This window comes from Lytechinus pictus, chromosome 18 (genome assembly GCF_037042905.1).
Source record: "Lytechinus pictus isolate F3 Inbred chromosome 18, Lp3.0, whole genome shotgun sequence".
Taxonomy (NCBI): domain Eukaryota; kingdom Metazoa; phylum Echinodermata; class Echinoidea; order Temnopleuroida; family Toxopneustidae; genus Lytechinus; species Lytechinus pictus.
This window is the reverse complement of record NC_087262.1, coordinates 1861951-1881574: the sequence shown is the minus strand read 5'-3', so window position 1 is coordinate 1881574 and position 19624 is coordinate 1861951. Positions and strand designations below refer to the sequence as shown.

Genomic DNA, 19624 nt, shown 5'->3' with positions numbered 1-19624 from the left:
TGGCCGCCAAAATCCCCCCAAATCACAGTTTTGGCCACAACTTCTTTCTTGGTGGTCATTTTATCTGGTTTTGGTGTCTATTCATGTTTTTTTGGGGGGCAGGCAATTTGTTTTCCCTAAAATTAGTTCTTTTAAACCATTATTTGTAAAGTTAAGAGGTGATTTTAACTTAAATTTGCAAATTTTTTGACCCTTTTTTAAGCAAAATTAGGTTCCATCGTCTTGTGGTTCTTGGATATTAGATGACACCAGTTGACCAGTAGTAAGCAGCTTCATATAGCTATATTGCTTTTATTCCTCTAAATTGAGTTGACGGATATTTGCGAAATACATCTTATCAAGATGTATGCATGTAGTAGTGAGCTTCTGAGGTTTAGAATTAGATTGTGACTTGTGAATTTGATTGCTTGTTAGCTGATGAACATGATGTAACCCGATGATGAACATAAATTGCATGTAAACATCATGTAGTGTACGTACATACATGTACATCATATTTTCAGCCACATCTTCATTTGGCAGCTTGTTTTTACCTGGTATTCTAATCCTATATTATGGAGTCAGGTATACCACATGTGGTAACGCTGGTCAATGGCTTTTAGGATTCCATGCAAGTTACCATTGGATGGCAAAGTTACCATAATCAGAAAGCCAGTGTAAGTGCCATAATAGGGGGGGGGGTGACTTTAATCCATTGTTAAATATATTTTCCTCCCCCCCCCCCCCTGAATGAGCATAATTGACAAAATATGTCTTCAATCTGAGACAAAACATACAGTATCTTCAATTTCTCAATAACTCATTTAGTATCACACTATAGTTTATATACAGACCTTGTCATGATGGTCAATGCATGAATATACATGAATGCAGTGTAGTATGTACAATACAATGTATACTGTATAGCCCCTATGGATAATAAGATTTTTTTTTTCAATAATATATTTTTCGCAAATATCCGTAAAACCCAAAGTAGAAGAATAAGAGCAAATAGCTATTTGAAATTATTTGCTATTATGGAACTGGTATCGTCCAATATCCAAGAACCACAAGAAACCTAATTTGGGGCTGAAAAGGGTATTGTATGTGTAAATGTAGGTAAAATCACCTTTTAACTCCAAAATTAATGGTTTTTAAGTAATCATTTCAGGTAAAACAAATTGCCTGCTCCCCCCCCCAAAAAAAACATATTATATGTGGGCAAAACTTTGATTGGGGGGGGGGGGGGTTGGCAGCCATTTTGGATTTTGGCCTGGCACACTTTTTTCTCGGACCCGAGGCAAAAAATATTTGTCATTTCATGTTGAGATACATTACAAGGAATAGATCAAAACTGTTGCCATATTAAAATGTCAAAAAAAGTATTTTTGATCCATGTATAGCCCACTCCTATGATCAAAGGTGTTTTGCCACTGAAGATTTTAAAGGCAAAGTTTTAAATGTTAAAGGAAACTTAGATGATGAAAAATTGTCTGAGATTTTCTTATTTTTATTTCACGACCTGTCCTTTGGTAAACAGGAATTGTGTTGATATCTCAACATGTCTCTCTTTCGTTTAAGTTGAAACTGATAACTGACAATTTATATTTCATACATATTATTCAATTTTTGGTTTCTTACAAGAAACAAAAAATAAGGTATTGTTTTATGACTTTCATATGAAAGATCTGCCATTATCATAATATTACTACACATGTATTTGTTATTTACACGACTGTTTCCAAGTTGTTGGGGCTCCTGGCTGGTTCCATTATCAATTGGCCTCATGAAGATGAAAGTGGTTAGGGTATTTGAATGAAAATACATATAAATCAGGATTTTGACAGGATACACTTTTCCAATAATTTTATGGTGCATATTATTTATGTAGACATATGGTGCTATTCATTGAGCGGCTTAAACATGGAAATTATGTTCAATGGAATACAAATTTTCTCTTTTTTGCTTTTGTTATTGTTTCTGTGTTTCTCAGAGTAGTCAGGATAGTGATGTATGTCTTAAACAAATCCCTGAAGGATTGATGAAAAAAAAGCTGTACTTTACAATACATTTTTGTTTGTAAAAGCATCATCCTTTTTGTAAGAACTCATACATGTAAATGTACATCTGGTGTAAGGAAATATTAAGAGCTATAGCTTGATGTATGTAGCCACTCTTTCAATTATTTTGTTTGTGTTTATACTTTGATAATAACTAATCTATTCCAAGTCCATTGTGAATTGAACATCTTGGCCTATAGGGTATTATAGAGCTCAATACTGCCCTGGTTACTGTACATGATTGTATATTGTCTTTGTAGACGTTTTTTGATAAATACTAGGAAAAGCTATTAGGAGACTAGGAGTGGTTTTTTCTTTTGTTTTTGTTGTAAAGTTGTACTTTGTTATGTTTTCTTTCACAATTCATTGAATGCGAAGTTTTTGATGGAAAGTATGTGATTGGTCAGGATCAACACTTCAAGAAAAAATCTATAGGTTTTTATTATCTATTGAGATACATGTTGGGTTCGTTTTATAACCATTGATTTGTAAAGATGTTCAGACAGAACTTAGAAAGTTTACAGAGAATTCATTTTAAAACCACTCCATGCTTTATTATCATTATTGTGGGTTTTTTTTCAGAGTGTGACTTGTTACTTATGACAATGTTGTTTTTGTAAAACAAAAGAACAATTTGTTCTCTCATTTAAGTATTTTTTAAAGGAACAAAGCTAAAATAGAAGCTTGATATTATTTATCTTTTCTGTATAATGACTCATTGCATTAATTTACACCTGGCATAAGAAGTAAATTTGAGATAATTTTGTCTCCACAGTGTCTTTTTTAATTCTCTATCTCTATCCTTAACTTGAGTTTTAATACTGCCATGTATGCTTGTAGTGGCAATGTATATGTAGCTTCTAGTAAAACCTTTCATCATGTAACTTTTTGTGACTGAAAGTGATTATTGTCTCACCTGCGAAGCATAGTGAGACCTTATGCGCCGCTTTTCCGACGGCGTCAACACCAAATCTTAACCGAAGGTTAAGTTTTTTAAATGACAGTATAACGTAGAAAGTATAAGGACCTAGTTCATTAAACTTTGCCATAAAGTTAATCAAGTATTGCTGAACATCCTGCTTGAATTTTGAGTCACATGACCGAGGTCAAATGTCATTTAGGGTCAATAAACTTTGGCCAAATTGGGGGTATTTGTTGAATTACCATCATAACTTTAAAAGTTTATGGATCTGATTCATGAAACTTGTACATAAGAGTAATCTTGTGCCACTACACATCCTGTGTGAATTTCAGGTCACATGATCAAGGTCAAAGGTCATTTAAGGTCAATGAACTTTGGCCAAATTGGGGTATTTGTTGAATTACCATCATAACTTTGAATGTTTATTGGTCTGGTTCATAAAACTTGGACATAAGAGTAATCATGTACCACTACACATCCTGTGCGAATTTCACGTCACATGACCAAAGTCAAAGGTCATTTAGGGTCAATAAACTTTGGCCAAATTTGGGGTATTGTTGAATTACCATCATAACTTTGAAAGTTTTTTGGTCTAGTTCATAAAACTTGGACATAAGAGTAATCAAGTATCACTGAACATCCTGTGCGAATTTCAGGTCACATGACCAAGTTCAAAGGTTAATGAACTTAGGCCATAATCTATTGAATTACCATCATAACTTCTGAAGTTTTTGGATCTGATTCAAGAAACTTGGGACATAAGAGTAATCATGTACCACTACACATCCTGTGCGAATTTCACGTCACATGACCAAAGTCAAAGGTCATTTAGAGTCAATGAACTTTGGCCATATGGGGGTATCTGTTGAATTACCATCATAACTTTGAGAGCTTTATGGATCTGATTCATGAAACTTGGACATACATGTAAGAGTAACCAAATATCACTGAATGTCTTGTGTGAGGTACAGGTCACATGACCTCTCAAAGTTTATAGATATAGTGTATAAAATGTGGATATAGGGGTAATCAAGTATCTCTGACAAGTTTTAGATCACATGATCAAGGTCAAATGTCAATGAACGTAGTATTGTATCATTATACATGAATGGTGTTTTTGTGAATAATTATTTCATAGTATGTTTCAGAGTGTGAATCGTTTGATGTGAGTGAGACTGCCAGAGGCGCTCCACTTGTTTTTTCATGGAATGATTACCAAGATATTGACTGATTATGTTGATTTATTAATAATTTATTGAAAAATATGAATGTTTGATTGATCACATTACACATTGATTATGAGTAGACTTATTGATAAATTGTTTAATAAATGATTGATAGGTAAAACTTGATGCACCACTCCCGATTTTCATTATTTATCATTAAATCAACATTGTGCTCTTGACTTTCTTACGCACATGTAATAGCAATCTGTCTGTCAACAGGAGGGGAGGGAGGGGGCTAAATGTTCTCTTAACCCTTATTCCATCAACCTAATTCTCCCACTAAGTGCCATCTCACTCCCTATTATCCCGACCCCCATGAAGATCCACATGATAAAGATAAAATGCTGCCCAGAAAAGTACAATTTGTGTTCACTCATGCATTGAAGTTCAATTTAATAATTTATGAAATTTACTTGAACAACCAAACTGGTCATGATAAAACAAAAGAAATAGTGAGGGGCATCATCGGCCGTCTCATTTGAGTTGTGCATAACACTGTGTTGTGAAAAATAAGCAAAACTTTAAAATGTCATAACTTTCTTATTTTACATCCGATTTTGATGAAATCTTCAGCGTTTAGCAAGTTTGATTTTTCTCTATTTACTCAAATCAACATAGTGGGGAGTGCTCGCTAAACACTTATGGGTGTCTTTGAAGGTTGACTTTATTGGCTTTTCCCCCCCTAAGTGATATATTTTTTTGTTTGGCAGCCATTTCAAAAGTGTATAGTTTTTTTTTTGGACGCACTGACTGTATAGGAGCTTCCATCAAATAGATATTACTATTGTATCAATGTCAGGGTCGTATGTAGGGGGTGCAAAAAGGGAAAAGGGGCGCGAATAAAGAAATGGAAAAAAATGAAAAGGTAAAAGAATAACAGTGCTGAAAAGGGATACCTCTTGTTATTACCATGGTAATGTAGTTTCCAACACATTTAGAAAATTAATCTTGCATGTCTTTATGCAGGGATGAATATTCATGCCACTTTTTGATTGATGTTCATTTCATTTCATTTCGTTTATTTCCATTTTCAACAATTACAGTTTATTTTGTACATTTTAACATATAAATAACAAAACATATTTCAAGTATTCCTGTACAAAAATTATATTCAAGATTATTACATATCAGGTTGGAAATGGAGGAGGCTGCTAAAAAAGCGGAGCTTGTAGAGTGCAGCCTCCTAATAAATATTCTTGTAGTTGCATAACATATAAAAATCAAAATAACAACTAGAGCATGAACCAGTTAAATTAAAAGGAAATAGGGGAAATTAAAATAGAAAAGGAAATAAGAAAAAGAGAGATTAAAGGTCTCCAGAATCAAGCCCCAGCACTCACAGACGGACCTCGCTGATCAACAGGAAAACGAAAGAGATGGAAAAGCGTACGTGACATGATAATCATGTTTGATTTTTAAAAAAATACAAGAGTTTGAGTGATGAAGAGTTAAATTCAATGGTTATCTTGGAGAAATTTTTTGAACTTATATTTGAAAGAATTAAGGCTTGGTGATTCTTTGATGTTTGTATTAATAGTTCCCCAGAGTCTAGGGCCTTCAAAAGTAAAAGTAGATTTTGCAAGGATGGTCCGGGGTAGTGGTAAATGGAATTCCTATTGTGATTAGATTTAGATATGTCTATATTAAAGTCACCTACCACATAACAATCTTTATTATAAAAAACCGGATTTTGTAGAAAGTCTTGCAAGTATTCAAAAAAATTATTTGTGTTGGAGTTAGGAGGTCTATAAAATACTGCGATCATTATGTTTTTGGAGTTTGGTACCCGAAGTTCAATGATAAGAGATTCAGCAATTTCATTCATACAATTAAGATCATTGTGAGTAAAATATTCTAGTTGTTCATTGATATAGATACCTACCCCTCCTCCCCGTCTATTACCCCTATGGTTTTCTACAAATGTGTAACCAGGAAGTGAGTATAAACCATCAGATTCGTGTGATAACCATGTCTCAGTTAGCGCGATTATGGACATTTTGGTTTGTGAAGATGAATCGGATAAAAGGCGTAAATTGTCGAAATTAGAGCTCAAGCTCCTTATATTCATGTGCATTATTGAAAGTGTATTTGTAGATTTATCAAGAGAATTAAATTGATTTATTGTAAAGTACTTCGAACTTGGATAATTATTGTCGTTATTTTCATTTAAATCTGCAGCTAAATTCATCTCCATTGATACGAGATTTTCAAAAGAAGAATTGTTGTTAGTATTTTGGGTTTCGTTGTTCGGCCTAAACAAATTGTAAAACTCATCATCATTCAACACTGAAAATGGGAAATTTTCAATCACTGGGAATTGAAAGAGAAAAACACGAAATGCAAAAGAGACGCTTCCTGAAGAGACCGACGAGACCGCGTGCTCTGAGTGTCAGCGAGGCAAGGACCTGGAGAGATGTTAATCATACTAATTCTCTAAAAATTCCAACAAACAGAAATATTCCTTTTTTTAACGCAAATATGACTTCTCTTGCTGCCGGTTTGCATTTTGATATTTTACTTTTCATTAATTCTCACAAATAGTTCTGAAATACATTATTCTCTGGTTCTATTGTCAAAGCTTTTCAATACGCGCTGATTTGATAAGGGAGATATAAATCATCTTCATTGATTTCTACTAGTAATCATTGAAATTTCCTTTTTGGGTGAGAATATAATATAAAGTCAAGTCATATAAAGTATAATCTCAAGCATGGTAAAAAATAATGTGACATATACTTAGTACTACATGTAGTTTCTATGTATGAAATCACAGATGAAATAATCGTGAAGATGATGATCAAGATGTGGTGATGAGGATAATGATGTGGGTGAAGATGATAATTATAGACTGGTGATGGTGATGAGGTGGGTGGTGATGATGAGGATAGTGATAGTAATGGTGTTGATGATGGTGATGATGAAGCTAGTGGTGTTGACGGGTATTTTGATGATAGTGATGATGAAATTGGTGATGATGGTGGGGGTGAGGTCTTGGGGGAAAGAGCCCCCCCCCCCCTCCCCCGAAAAAAATGATAATAAAATACAAAACATAAATAATAAGAGAAAGAAAAGAGAGAAGATTTTCAGTATTATGTCAGAATCTATCAAAACGTAAAATTATGTAATAAAAATATAGAGAAGTTTGCTTGCTCACAATTAAAAAAAAAAATACTGGCACAATCTGCCATATCTTGTCCCTCTCAAAATCCTTGGCTCATTACGCCAATGATAATTTATTTGGTGGTGATAATGAAAGTAATTATATTAATAATGATGGTGATTATGATGGTCATGATAGTGACGATGATCATGATGGTGTGGTGATGGCAATGATATTGATGAAGTTGATGATGATCACTCCCTTTTCATCTCCAACCATTTTCACATCTCCAGCTTTCATCTCAATCCTTCCTCTCATCTCTAACCTCTCCTCATGTCAACCCTTCCATATCGTTTCCATCCACCTCATCTCCCTGCTCGTCTCTTGTAACCCACTCATCTCTAAACTTTATCATCTCCATCCCTCCCACATCATCTCCATCCATCCTTGCATCATCCCCATTCCTCCTCTCATCATCTCCATCCACTCGTCGTCCCCACCCTTCTCAACTCCATCACTCATCATCATGGCCATCCCACCTTTCATCATCTCCACCACCCCCCCCCCCATTTAATCTTCATCTCTCCAATCATTTCCATCTGATTACCAGGTGCTCCTGCGATAATTGCCCCAGGATAAATTCTGTCTTCGAGGGTCAGGGTTGCAATAGGGTTTCATGGTAGGTTTAGGGGTTGAAGCTGAATAGTGTGTAGAATTTACAGCGGAGCAATTGTCGCCAGAGCAAATGTCATGGAACTCATTACCACAGCTCTCATTAAAGGTTGAATATTAAGCGGGATAAAGAATACTTCATAGTGAAAGAACCCAATATTCAAAATACTTCTTTGGAGTAAAGTGGTTTTATTAAGTAACAATAAGATAAACTTAATCAGATGTACAGTTACATTGTAAAACATATTGAACTGAGGTGTATATAAAATACATGTACAGTGCGTCCCAAAAAAAACTATACACTTTTGAAATGGCTGCCAAATAAAAAATGTAGCACTTTGGGGAAAAAGACTTACATATATGAAAAGCCAATAAAGTCAACTTTCAAATGACACCAAAAAGTTGGAAAACTATTCATGCTTGAGCGAGCACTGCCAACTGAAACAAAGGGTATGAAAATTAGGGTGGGCTGGAATTAGCCTTCCAATTTATGTAAGTTTTTGAGAGGCAAATCCTTTCGAACTTGCAAAGTTAAGGGCGATGTGATAAATGAATGATCAACCATGACCAGTTTTGGTTGCTTAAGCAAATTTTATAAATTATTAAATTGAACTTCAATGCATGAGTGAACACAAGGTACACTTTTTGGGGAGCATTTAAACTTTATCATTTGGATCTCTTTTTGGGCAGCATTTCAAATTTATCATGTGGATCTCAGCAATGTGTTCATGGGCGTCGGGAGAATAGGGGGTGAGATAGGACTTAAGTGAGAGAAGTAGGTTGATGGAATAAGGGTCAACAGAACATTCAGCCCCCGCCCCCTCCCTCTCTCCCGCCCTCCCTCCTGTTGAGAGACTGATGGCTATTGTCATGTACGCGTGAAGTCCAGAGCAGAATGTTGATTTAATGATTAATTCTGAATTGGGACATCAACTTTTTCCTATCAATCATTTAATCAACAATTTATCAGTAAATCAACTTATTCAATGTGCAATGTGATCAATCAAACATTCAGTTTTTTTCAATTAATTATTTCATTAATCATCATAATCATTAAATTTCTTGGTAGTCATTGAAAAAAAAACTGACCATCAGCCACCGGTCACTTGGCAGTTAAGTTTTGAATAGGCTACAAATGATGCAGGAAGTGAGACAGAGAGAGGGGGGGGGGCTGGGAAATGGAGGTGGAGAGGGGAGGGTACATATGACTTTTAATTTGTAAAAGGAAAAAAAAGAAGAGGAATGCCCTTTTAACCAAGTCTTAGCATATCTCGCCCTCTTGCTTGTAACGGGTACCATCACATTACTCTGACTCTCACGAACACACTTTTGAGGTTCACAAGATGAATATGCTACAATAAAATTACAATTCCTGTTCACTCATGCATTACATTTCAATTTAGTAACTCATGAGATTTGCCTAAGAAACCAAAACTTATCTCACTCATTAATTTAGCTTAACAAGTTCCAAAGGACTAACCACTCAAAAAACTGTAAGGCTAATTCCTGCCCATCCTACTTTAGCTGAGCTTAGTCTCTCAGGAGGAGAGAAGCGGGGGGGGGGTGAGATTGAGAGAGGGGTTGCTAAATGTTCTGTTGACCTTTATCCCATCAACGTACTTCACCTACCTAAGTCATATTACCCCCTCTTCTCCTGACTGTCGTGAACACATTGTTGAGATCCACATGATAAGACAAAATGCTGCACCCAATTCATGATCACTCATGCATTAAATTTCAATTTAATAACGCATTAAATTTTCACAAACAACAAACTGATCACAACTGATCTTTAATTCACCAAATAACCATCAACTTTGCAAGTACCAAACAAAAAAAACTGAAAGAAATTGGAAGGCTAATTCCAGCCCACCCTAATTTTCATACCCTTTGTTTCAGTGGGCAGTGCTCGCTCAAGCATGAAAAGTTTTCCAACTTTTTGGTGTCACTTGAAAGTTGACTTTATAGGCTTTCCATATCTATAAGTCTTTTCCCCCAAAGTGGTACATTTTTTTATTTGGCAGCCATTTCAAAAGTGTATAGTTTTTTTTGGGACGCACTGTATATTATATCCCACAAAAATCAAATCCTGGTTCAAAACTTAAAGGGATGGTCCGGGCTGAAAATATTTATATCTTAATACATAGAGTATAATTCACTGAGCAAAATGCCGAAAATTTCATCAAAATCGGATAACAAATAATAAAGTTATTGAAGTTTAAAGTTTAGCAATATTTTGTGAAAACAGTTGTCATGAATATTCATTAGGTGGGCTGATGATGTCACATCTCCACTTTCTGTTGTCTTATGTTATTACATAAAATCATATTTTTTTCATTATTTCATACTTGTCTGAATGTCTCCCTTATAATGAAATAAGTTGCAGCAATAAATATTTAATGCACTATTCAGTTGACAATCCAATTTTTCTAGTTCTTGGAGGAAAAAAAATTGAATAAACCTAATTTCATATAATAAAATACAAAAGAACAAGTGGAGATGTGACATCATCAGCCCACCTAATGAATATTCATGACGACTGTTTTCACAAAATATTGCTAAACTTCAAAATTCAATAACTTTGTTATTTGTTATCCGATTTTGATGAAATTTTCTGCATTTTGCTCAGTGAATTCTACTCTATTTATTAAGCTACACATACTTTCAGCCCGGACCATCCCTTTAAGATAGCATTACATTACCAGATACATTATTGTGATGATAAATATGACGATAGCATAGTAATATCATAATTCCAGTTGGGAACAATATCCTCTGTTTTTGGTGTCTATGTAAAGCTAACAATAAGGACAATCTTAAAATTACAATAGTGGCCAATTCAATTAACATTTATCAAACAATTGCACTTTGTTTCAGGAATATACATCCTGTTATAAATTACTAAATTCATATTTGGTTACCATGTCAATTACATAAACCCCAACTTACCTGGAGGGATTTTCAGCCATCCCTCATCATTGTTTGTCATAAACAAAAACTGGCCATACAGGGTTTGCGATTCAGGCGGCCTCAAAATAGTTGGAAAGATAAGAATGATATAGAGTACTGACAATATTATAGCGATATCAAATATTTTGAAGCTCTGCAGTCTGCACCTCTTTTGCTACTGAAACAAATCAAACCATTTCAATCTTCACTTTGTCTTCAATTTAGAAGCAAATAATTTTTTAAAATATATTAAAGTTAAGATAATTGCAACTCATTCAATCTTAACATGAAAGTTCACTTGGACAAAACAAGTCTGCTATGCAGGTGAGACAAAAAAATTGGTGAAGGTTTGAGGAAAATCTGTTAAATATTAAATAATTTATTAGAATTCTAAGCTTAGCCTTTGGATTTGTGGCGTCACACACACGAGCAGCTGCCAAATAAAGTTATGTAATATAAAATGCATGAATTTCATTTTTTAATGGTTCCAGAGGACATATTTTTGTTATTTTGTGTTTTCTTTTCATGTTTGGGTGTAAAATGATTGGTCCTTTGATATAGAAAAGGTATAGAAAAAAAAAAATTCATTATGTAGAAATGCTGCCCGAATATGACGTTACAACTCAAATAATTGAAATTCAAATAACTTTTTAATTCTTTGATGGATTTTCCTCAAAACTTAAGCAATATTTTTATTATTTTTTTCTTCTGTTTTAACAATAAACTTTTTGTCAGCGTGAACTTCCCCTTTAAACCCACTTGAACGATACTTGGTATCATTTGGAAGATTTATAAAACAGATATTACACATGAATTAAACCTAAATAGACTAGGCTATTTCGATGCCTAAGAAGACTGTGGGGGGGGGGGCTGATTCAGCCCCCCTCCTTATGATCTCGGCCGTTGATCGCGACGAAACTTGGCACCTGCGTTACCAATGGCATAATATACAAAACTACAGGATCAAACTCTGTGAAAAATCTCATTGCTAATTAATTATGCTAATTTATGCATGAAATCAGAATTTTGCTTTAATTAACTAAATAATGCCCCTAAAATGCTAATTTTTGGTACACAGACACTTTATATTAATCTGTTCAAATGTACTAACAAAAAATTTCAAAATCACATTAATTTTTTCATGTATTTAACTGTTTTCAAAATTTCTTATGTATTTCTTTGTTTTTGGACTTTATGTTTTTTATTGTTTTTTCAATGGAAATTGTCGGGGACTTTATTTGGACCATAAATAAGATGGAATTAATTGATTTCAATCAGTAAATGGAAAAATTATACATTTATGAATTTTGGCTAAAAACTCTATTTGCATTGGATTTGTACACAAATTTACGTTTTTGTGCAATTTTGGGTCTGCATGCACTTATGAAATGATGCGTAATTTTGGAACCCCCCGTATCCAAAATATCCGTGAGTAGATGCTCGGGGGTAGATGTCTGGGGGGGGGGGTAAATGTCCAGGGGGTAATTGTCCAGGGGGTAGATGTCCGGGGGGTAGATGTCCGGGGGGTAAATGTCCGGGGGGGTAAATGTCCGGGGGGTAAATGTCCGGGGGTAGATGTCCGGGGGGGTAAATGTCCGGGGGGTAATTGTCCGGGGGGTAGATGTCCGGGGGGTAAATGTCCGGGGGTAGATGTCCTAGGGGGTAGATGTCCTAAGGGGGTGGATGTCCGGGGGGTGGATGTCCGGGTGGTGGATGTCCGGGGTGTGGATGTCCAGGGGGTAGATGTTCGGATACGATACAATATATATATATAAAAAGTTAATTTTTCATTCAATTCGATTGTTCTTTCTTTCTTTTAAAGAATTTGGAAATACATGTACCAAAAATAAGAGTTGAACTTTGATATACCTGCATGAACTGCATAAAAAATTATTTATTGTATCTATGAAGCTGTATTACCTCATCGATCAAAGGACTGCCCAAGTCATTGGAATTTGGTACTCTTTCTTTTAATGAAAGAAATGGAAAATCCATCTTGTTGAATATGAAACCTCTTCTCGTCCATGGTGTAGGTTGGTACAAGCCCAAGTGCTTGTATCCTCCAGGAGACCCGTTGTTTACAACTTTTAAATGGAAGTTTCATTAAAGCTGCGACAGTAACAAGTAAACAAATGAGAGACGTGTTTTTTATATCGAAAAGCAAGTTTTTAGATTTTGATAAGGCAAGTTAAGTTTTTCAATTTTAGTAGAATACATTTCTTTTTTCAATGACATATTCTTTCATATTGAGAAACTAAGTGTTTCAATTTTGATTATAATCATGATTACATTCTATGTCAGTTGTGCATCCCCATCCTGCTCCTACAAACTTAGAAAACACTAAAAATTTGTAATTATGTATACGAACAAAAATAAACAATGAAGACAATTTCCTACAAAACTGTAAACTTCATCATGATAACGTCAATACTGAGAATTGTTCACCCCTGTGCATTTTGTGTATTTTTTGTAGCCTTGCACAATTTGCAGATATGACCCATATGCCCCTATAAAACATACCTTTGTTAAGTCAGGTGGCTTGTTGACGAAAAGGAACTATTACGGATGGCAAATTCCTCTTGAGATTGTATAAGTACAACAATCAACTGAGCTGGCCTCCGAAGAACCAATGTAACTGTGTTTATTCAATCTAGGAGGTTAAAAGAAAAAGAGGGAAAAAACATCCTCAGTTTCATGACCATAAATATATCACTGAAATTGTAGTTTACATAACTTTCTATATCATCATGAACCTACATGTAATGCATATTTGACTCTACAGTCTGAATTAAATGGACTTGACAAATAAATTGAATATTGTTGGTAAAAATAATCTTCTATGTCTGAACAGGTGTCTGCAGCAGTTAAAAAATGATGCATATTTGTTGCATTTAACTCTGCCAAAGACAAATCTAAACGTCTGAAAGAAGACTAATGTTTGCATTTCAACTGGGCGTTGTGGCGTGCGCCTGTAATCCAAGATACGTGGGGAAGTTACAATTTGATGCAGAAGTTCGAGGTTCGAATCCTGGTCACGTCTTTCGGATGGTGACGTTAAAGGTCGGTCCCAGACGTAAATAATCATATCTGATTGATACACGTCTGACAAAAACTCAAATACACACACACACACACTATCTGTGCAGTTTCCACATATAAAAACAAAACATTCTAATGCTACATTGTAGGTGCATAATTTATCCTTTTTCTGAAATAATTGTTTTTCCTTATTTTGGAAATCCTTTTCTCTCACAAAACCTTACTTTTGGTTAAAACAATATCTGCTATCAAAAATATCAACTAATTCAAATAGTCACTCTCAATGGGACGGTTCGCCGATGAATATTCATTAGATTGTGGTCGTGTGCACGTGTGTGTGTACAATACCGAGTGTAAAAAACAAAGAAAGTTTTCAAATGGTGTGTGTGTGTATAACACAACGTAGGAGTTTATTTTACAGAGAATGAGTAGTATAGTGCAGAAAATTAAAGTGTACAATGAAGTTTTACAGAGGAGGAAATAATATAAATACATATGGAAGACAATGCAAGATGAGGTGAGGCAAGTACAGTGATTTTTTTTCTCAAAAGTATTAGTATTAGAGGAAATCATGTGGAAAAAATATATTATAGAGGACAATGTAACATGAGATGAGGCAAGTCTGCAATGAGGTTTTTTTTTCAAAGGAGGAGATAATACAAATATATATCTAGAGGACAATGTAAGATGAGATGAGGCAATTAAGTGTACAGTGAGGTTTTAACAAAGAATGTATAAGGATAAGATAAAAAGAGGACAATGTAAGATGAGCTGTGGTAAGTGTACAGTGAGGTTTTTTCAAAAGAGGAGATAATAAAAAAATATGTAGAGGACAATGTAAGATGAGGCACATGTACATTGAGGTTTTATCAAATAATGTATAATGATGATGTAGACTGTAGAGGACAATGTAAGATGAGCTCTCACTGTACACTTGCCTTGAGCCCTTGATCATCTCATCTTACATTGTCCTCCATATTTGTATTATCTCCTCTTGAAAAAACCCTCACTGCACACAAGTTTGCCTTATCTCATCTTACATTGTCCTCAATAATATATTTGTATTATTTCCTCTACTAATACTTTTGAAAAAACAACATCACTGTACTTGCCTTACCTCATCTTGCACTGTCCTCCATATATTTATATTATTTCCTCTTCTGTAAAACTTCATTGTACGCTTTTATGTTCTGCACTATACTACTCATTCTCTGTTAAATAAACTCCTATCCCTACGTTGTTTTATACACACTCACCATTTGAAAACTCTCGTTATTTACACTCGGTATAGTATACACACACACACACACACCCATGCACATGATCCAATGAATATTCATCGGCGAACCGTCCCATTGAGAGTGACGTAGGAGCTGGACATTTTCATCTTTGTTGTCATCAAAAGTGGCTACCAGAAAATACAAGCATTGAACCTAGCCGCTTGTAATGGGCTCTTAATACATGCGTTAAAACTTTCATTTGACTTGTGCACTTTCCGTTCCAAATTTTCACATTTGTATGTTACATATATATAGATCCTATTTATCTCATACTTTACTCACTTTCTTGGTGGAAAGTACCATGACTCAGAAAGTCAGGAATGAAACATAATGGTGTAATTTGCCTGAAAAACTACAGCGAAACAGCTAAAATCATGCCTGCTGCACATGCCTGCTGGCCTGAAGCAGGCCAGAGCCCAGGAGTCCAAAGTGCATTTAAACATAGACATGGGACTAGGGTAGATTGTGGTCTCAATAACTTGGAAAGAAAATTGTGAAAACAGAAATTATGCACTTACCATGATTATATGGATGAAGGTCAATCGTGTGGCAGTATCCTGACATCGAGGTACAGACTGGAATCTCAAAAAAACGAAAAGTTATCTCCTGCTACCCCAGTCTCGATCAGCCATTTTGTTATGAATTTTGAAAAAAATTAGGAGATGTATCACGAGGTATTCTGTCCCGTGAGTATGGGTAAATACACGGTGAGCTCGATCTGACCTGGGAGAACTTCTCGTTTTTTTGAGGTTCCAACTTCCAGTCCGTGCCTCGATGTCAGGATACTACATCATGTACCACTCGATAGACCTTCATCCATCGTGGTAATTTCTGTTTTCACAATTTATCTTGCTAGATTAATAGATATAGACTATAGTGAACATAATCTACCCTTGTCCTGTGAGTATGGGTAAATACACGGTGAGCTCCTGGGCGCCGGCCCGCGAAGCATGCCGGCGCTCCCGGGCCTGGGTATGATCAATTATACTTTCAGTGTTGAAAATGAAATACATCTTCCGTGCTTTTTTCTTCTTGCTGTGCTGGATAACCTCAATGGTAACACTTAACAGGCACTCGCGCTCATGCCTAAGTTACAACATTAGCATCGAGTCACCATGGACAAAAGTTCTTCTTACTTAGCTATCAATATCATACTCAAAGCAGCAGAATCGTAATCGTACCCAGGCAGCAGGGAGAATCCACACCGCGGCCGGGCAGCTTCGCGGGTGTGGGCTCTCTGGGTTAGCAACCAAGCGGCACGGAAAGCATCGAACCATCATCTTCTCCGTTGTTCTCCCCCGATATTCGGGGCAGGGATCAGCGGAATCCGCTGCTCAGGTTGGGGTGTCAGGTTTGTTAACAGTAACACCATGAAAGCCGACAACCATGGCTGCCGTTGTATTATAAAAAAATATATAATTGGAACTTACCTTGGCTTTAGTTTCAGTTATCCAGCAGTACAGTTGGCGTTGATGAATTTGACGTCCAAAACTAACTTCAGACGTGGTAAAAGTGGTAAAATACTGTGTTTCTTGTAATAATCGCAATGGCAGCTTTGTTTGCCGTGTAAATGCATGCAGTAAGTGCGCGCGCCCGCTCACAAATTCGATAAACTGAGTTTTTCAATTTCGATAAACTAGGTTTTTCAATTCGAAAAACTTAGTTTATCGAAATCGAAAAACCTAGTTTATCGGCGAAAAACTAAGTTTATCGGCGATAAACTAGGTTTTTCGATTCGATAAACTTAGTTTTTCGATTTCGATAAACTGAGTTTTTCGAATTGAAAAACTTAGTTTATCGAAATTGAAAAACCTAGTTTATCGGCGAAAAACCTAGTTTATCGCCTTTATGGGACAAATGGCGTTCTTAGAAAAACTCAGTTTATCACTTGAAAAACCTAGTTTATCGCCTTTATGGGACAAATGGCGTTCTTAGAAAAACTCAGTTTATCAGATTTGAAAAACTTAGTTTATCAGAATTGAAAAACTAAGTTTATCACTTGAAAAACCTAGTTTTTCGCCGATAAACTAAGTTTATCACTTGAAAAACTCAGTTTATCTAGAAAAACTCAGTTTATCAGTCGAAAAACTAAGTTTTTCAAGAAACTCTGCTTTTCACTTGAAAAACCTAGTTTTTCATTGAAAAACTTAGTTTTTCATTGAAAAACTTAGTTTATCGGTGAAAAACTTAGTTTTTCGCCGATAAACTTAGTTTTTCAATTGATAAACTAGGTTTATCAAAAAAACCTAGTTTTTCAATTGAAAAACTAAGTTTTTCGGCGATAAACTTAGTTTTTCTTGATAAACTTAGTTTTTCAAGTGATAAACTTAGTTTATCGGCGAAAAACTAAGTTTATCGGCGAAAAACTTAGTTTTTCAATTGAAAAACTAGGTTTTTCGATTGATAAACTAGGTTTTTCGGCGATAAACTGAGTTTATCGCCTTTATGAAACAGATGGCGCGCCATAGACGTAAATTACTATCCCCTCGGACGTTGCTTCTCCAAGTCTACTTAGTCTTCTTTCACGTACTTCGTTGCCCTGTTTCACACGGCATGACTTGTAAAGTTCTGTTGTAAAACATGCCGGTCGGCCCCCGGGGTCGGCTCCGAAATTCACCCCTCTGCATACCTAGAGCGGTTCTACCATAGACCACAGCGCCGCGCAATATTGAATATACTCAACTTCTCATTAATCCATATCTAGCTACAAGCTTTCTTGTGTGGCTGCAAGAATAAGAGTTTTCCGAGAAATCTTAACCCTTACGTCTACCCCCCCCCCTTAATTTTTTTTTGCTTTTGCTCATGATGCCTCTGCTCTGCTTGTGAATATTGACCAAATAACACTTTATTCTAAATTTGCAACTTGATGCATGGTCGCATACACACACTGTCACGGTCTACACGATGTAGACTACGCTACATACTTCGCATCAACAGGTTTCTCAGCTCACCTTTTGACCTCGCAAGTTCAGTCTAAACAACGAAGAATAATCCTACTTTCATGTCAATACTGTGTGTCCTCCATGGTCCCATCAACTTTTATATTCCTTTTATGTTTTACTATTTTGCATCCCGCCCTGAAAATAATCGTTTTTCTCTTCGCCCTTCCCTTTCTTCATACTCGGCCCTAGACAGAATGGGGGTGGCCGTCTATATACATATGAAAAATTTTCATCTCGCTCGCTTCAATATTGTTTAGTTAAAATTAGATGACAATCCTGTTCATGATTACCAAATGTGCTTAGAATGTCAAAATTTTAGGTCAGAATATCAATCACTTGGGCTTAAAAAGTGATTGATATTCTGAACTAAAATTCTGACATTCTAAGCACTTTTGGTAATCATGAACAGGATTGTCATCATAGATATCTCTGATTTTCATCTACCTAACAATATTGATGCGAGCGCAAAGAGCGAGGTGGCCGTCTAATCAAACTCAGCCCTTGCCCTTCTCTGGGATTCTCGTATCTCTTTTAGTCTTGGAGTACTTTCAGATTTATGACATAAGATTCCGAAAGTAAGCAGTATTACAATCCTTTGCTTCGTCATTCACGTCCGATAATCCACGTGTCTGAATCCTTATTCACGTACGATACAATCATGGAGCTATAGCTCCATATAATATGCTTGTAATTGTCCTGTGTGTGCTATCGCTAATAGTGGAGTATGTCTAAAGTAAACGTGCATGCAGAGCGCAAGCATATCGCTATAGCTAGTCCACCTCCTGGACTGTTGGTATTTTGTACGATACGACCTTTGGATACGACTACCAAACACAACACACTACATCCCCATAACACGCATACACACACCCCCTGAATAGTCACACGAAACAACATTTTTTTTCGGGGAAAGTGAATCAGTGGGTTAGGTGAATCACTGGGGGTAAGTGAATCAGTGGAGGGCGTGTGTGTGTTGGTTATGTGTGCGCGCGGGGGTACCTGTACAGTCCGATAAGGTTTGCCCCTGGTTTGCCCAATCAATAAAAATCGTCCAGGACGTGGACCAATCGCTAGCCGGCTAGCATCGGCTCATTGAGCTTGCACGCAACGTTCGGTGTTTGCTTCTACTCGACTCAGCTACTTCTGCACACAGCGCTGCACTTTGTTGATACGGGGATTTCTTGATACCGCGCATGCGCCATGACGTATTTCATCGATATGCATGAGGTTGTAATGAATATGCATGATTCGAACGGTGTTCTAATATCAATTTATTTGTTAACTCGAGAGGGCGGAAACAAAATATATAGGTTAACCTACATATTATAATATATATTTCACCCCTCAATATCATGAAAACAGAAGAGTTATACCAATTTCTTTTGAGTGATAAAGTAGAGCATTGATATAGATATTTAATGAAAATAATATCTTTACAATTGATTCACTGACCTT

General features: G+C 35.9%; 1 protein-coding gene and 1 long non-coding RNA gene across 2 annotated transcripts in view; one reads left to right on the top strand and one right to left on the bottom strand.

Moving 5' to 3' along the window:
- Positions 1-10656: 10656 nt before the first annotated feature.
- LOC135157463 (uncharacterized) lies at positions 10657-16844 on the bottom strand. Its single transcript, XR_010296447.1, has 3 exons — positions 16658-16844; positions 13429-13558; positions 10657-13017 (listed from the first exon to the last, which is right to left on the bottom strand). It is a non-coding gene; the product is annotated as an uncharacterized LOC135157463 (long non-coding RNA).
- LOC129281259 (DNA-directed primase/polymerase protein-like) overlaps positions 15894-19624 on the top strand; it is a 23608-nt gene continuing 19877 nt past the window's right edge. The window contains exon 1 of the mRNA XM_064112992.1: positions 15894-16051. Within this exon, the coding sequence (XP_063969062.1) occupies positions 16002-16051 (50 nt within the window). The 5' untranslated portion in view covers positions 15894-16001. The remainder of the gene's footprint in view (positions 16052-19624) is intronic.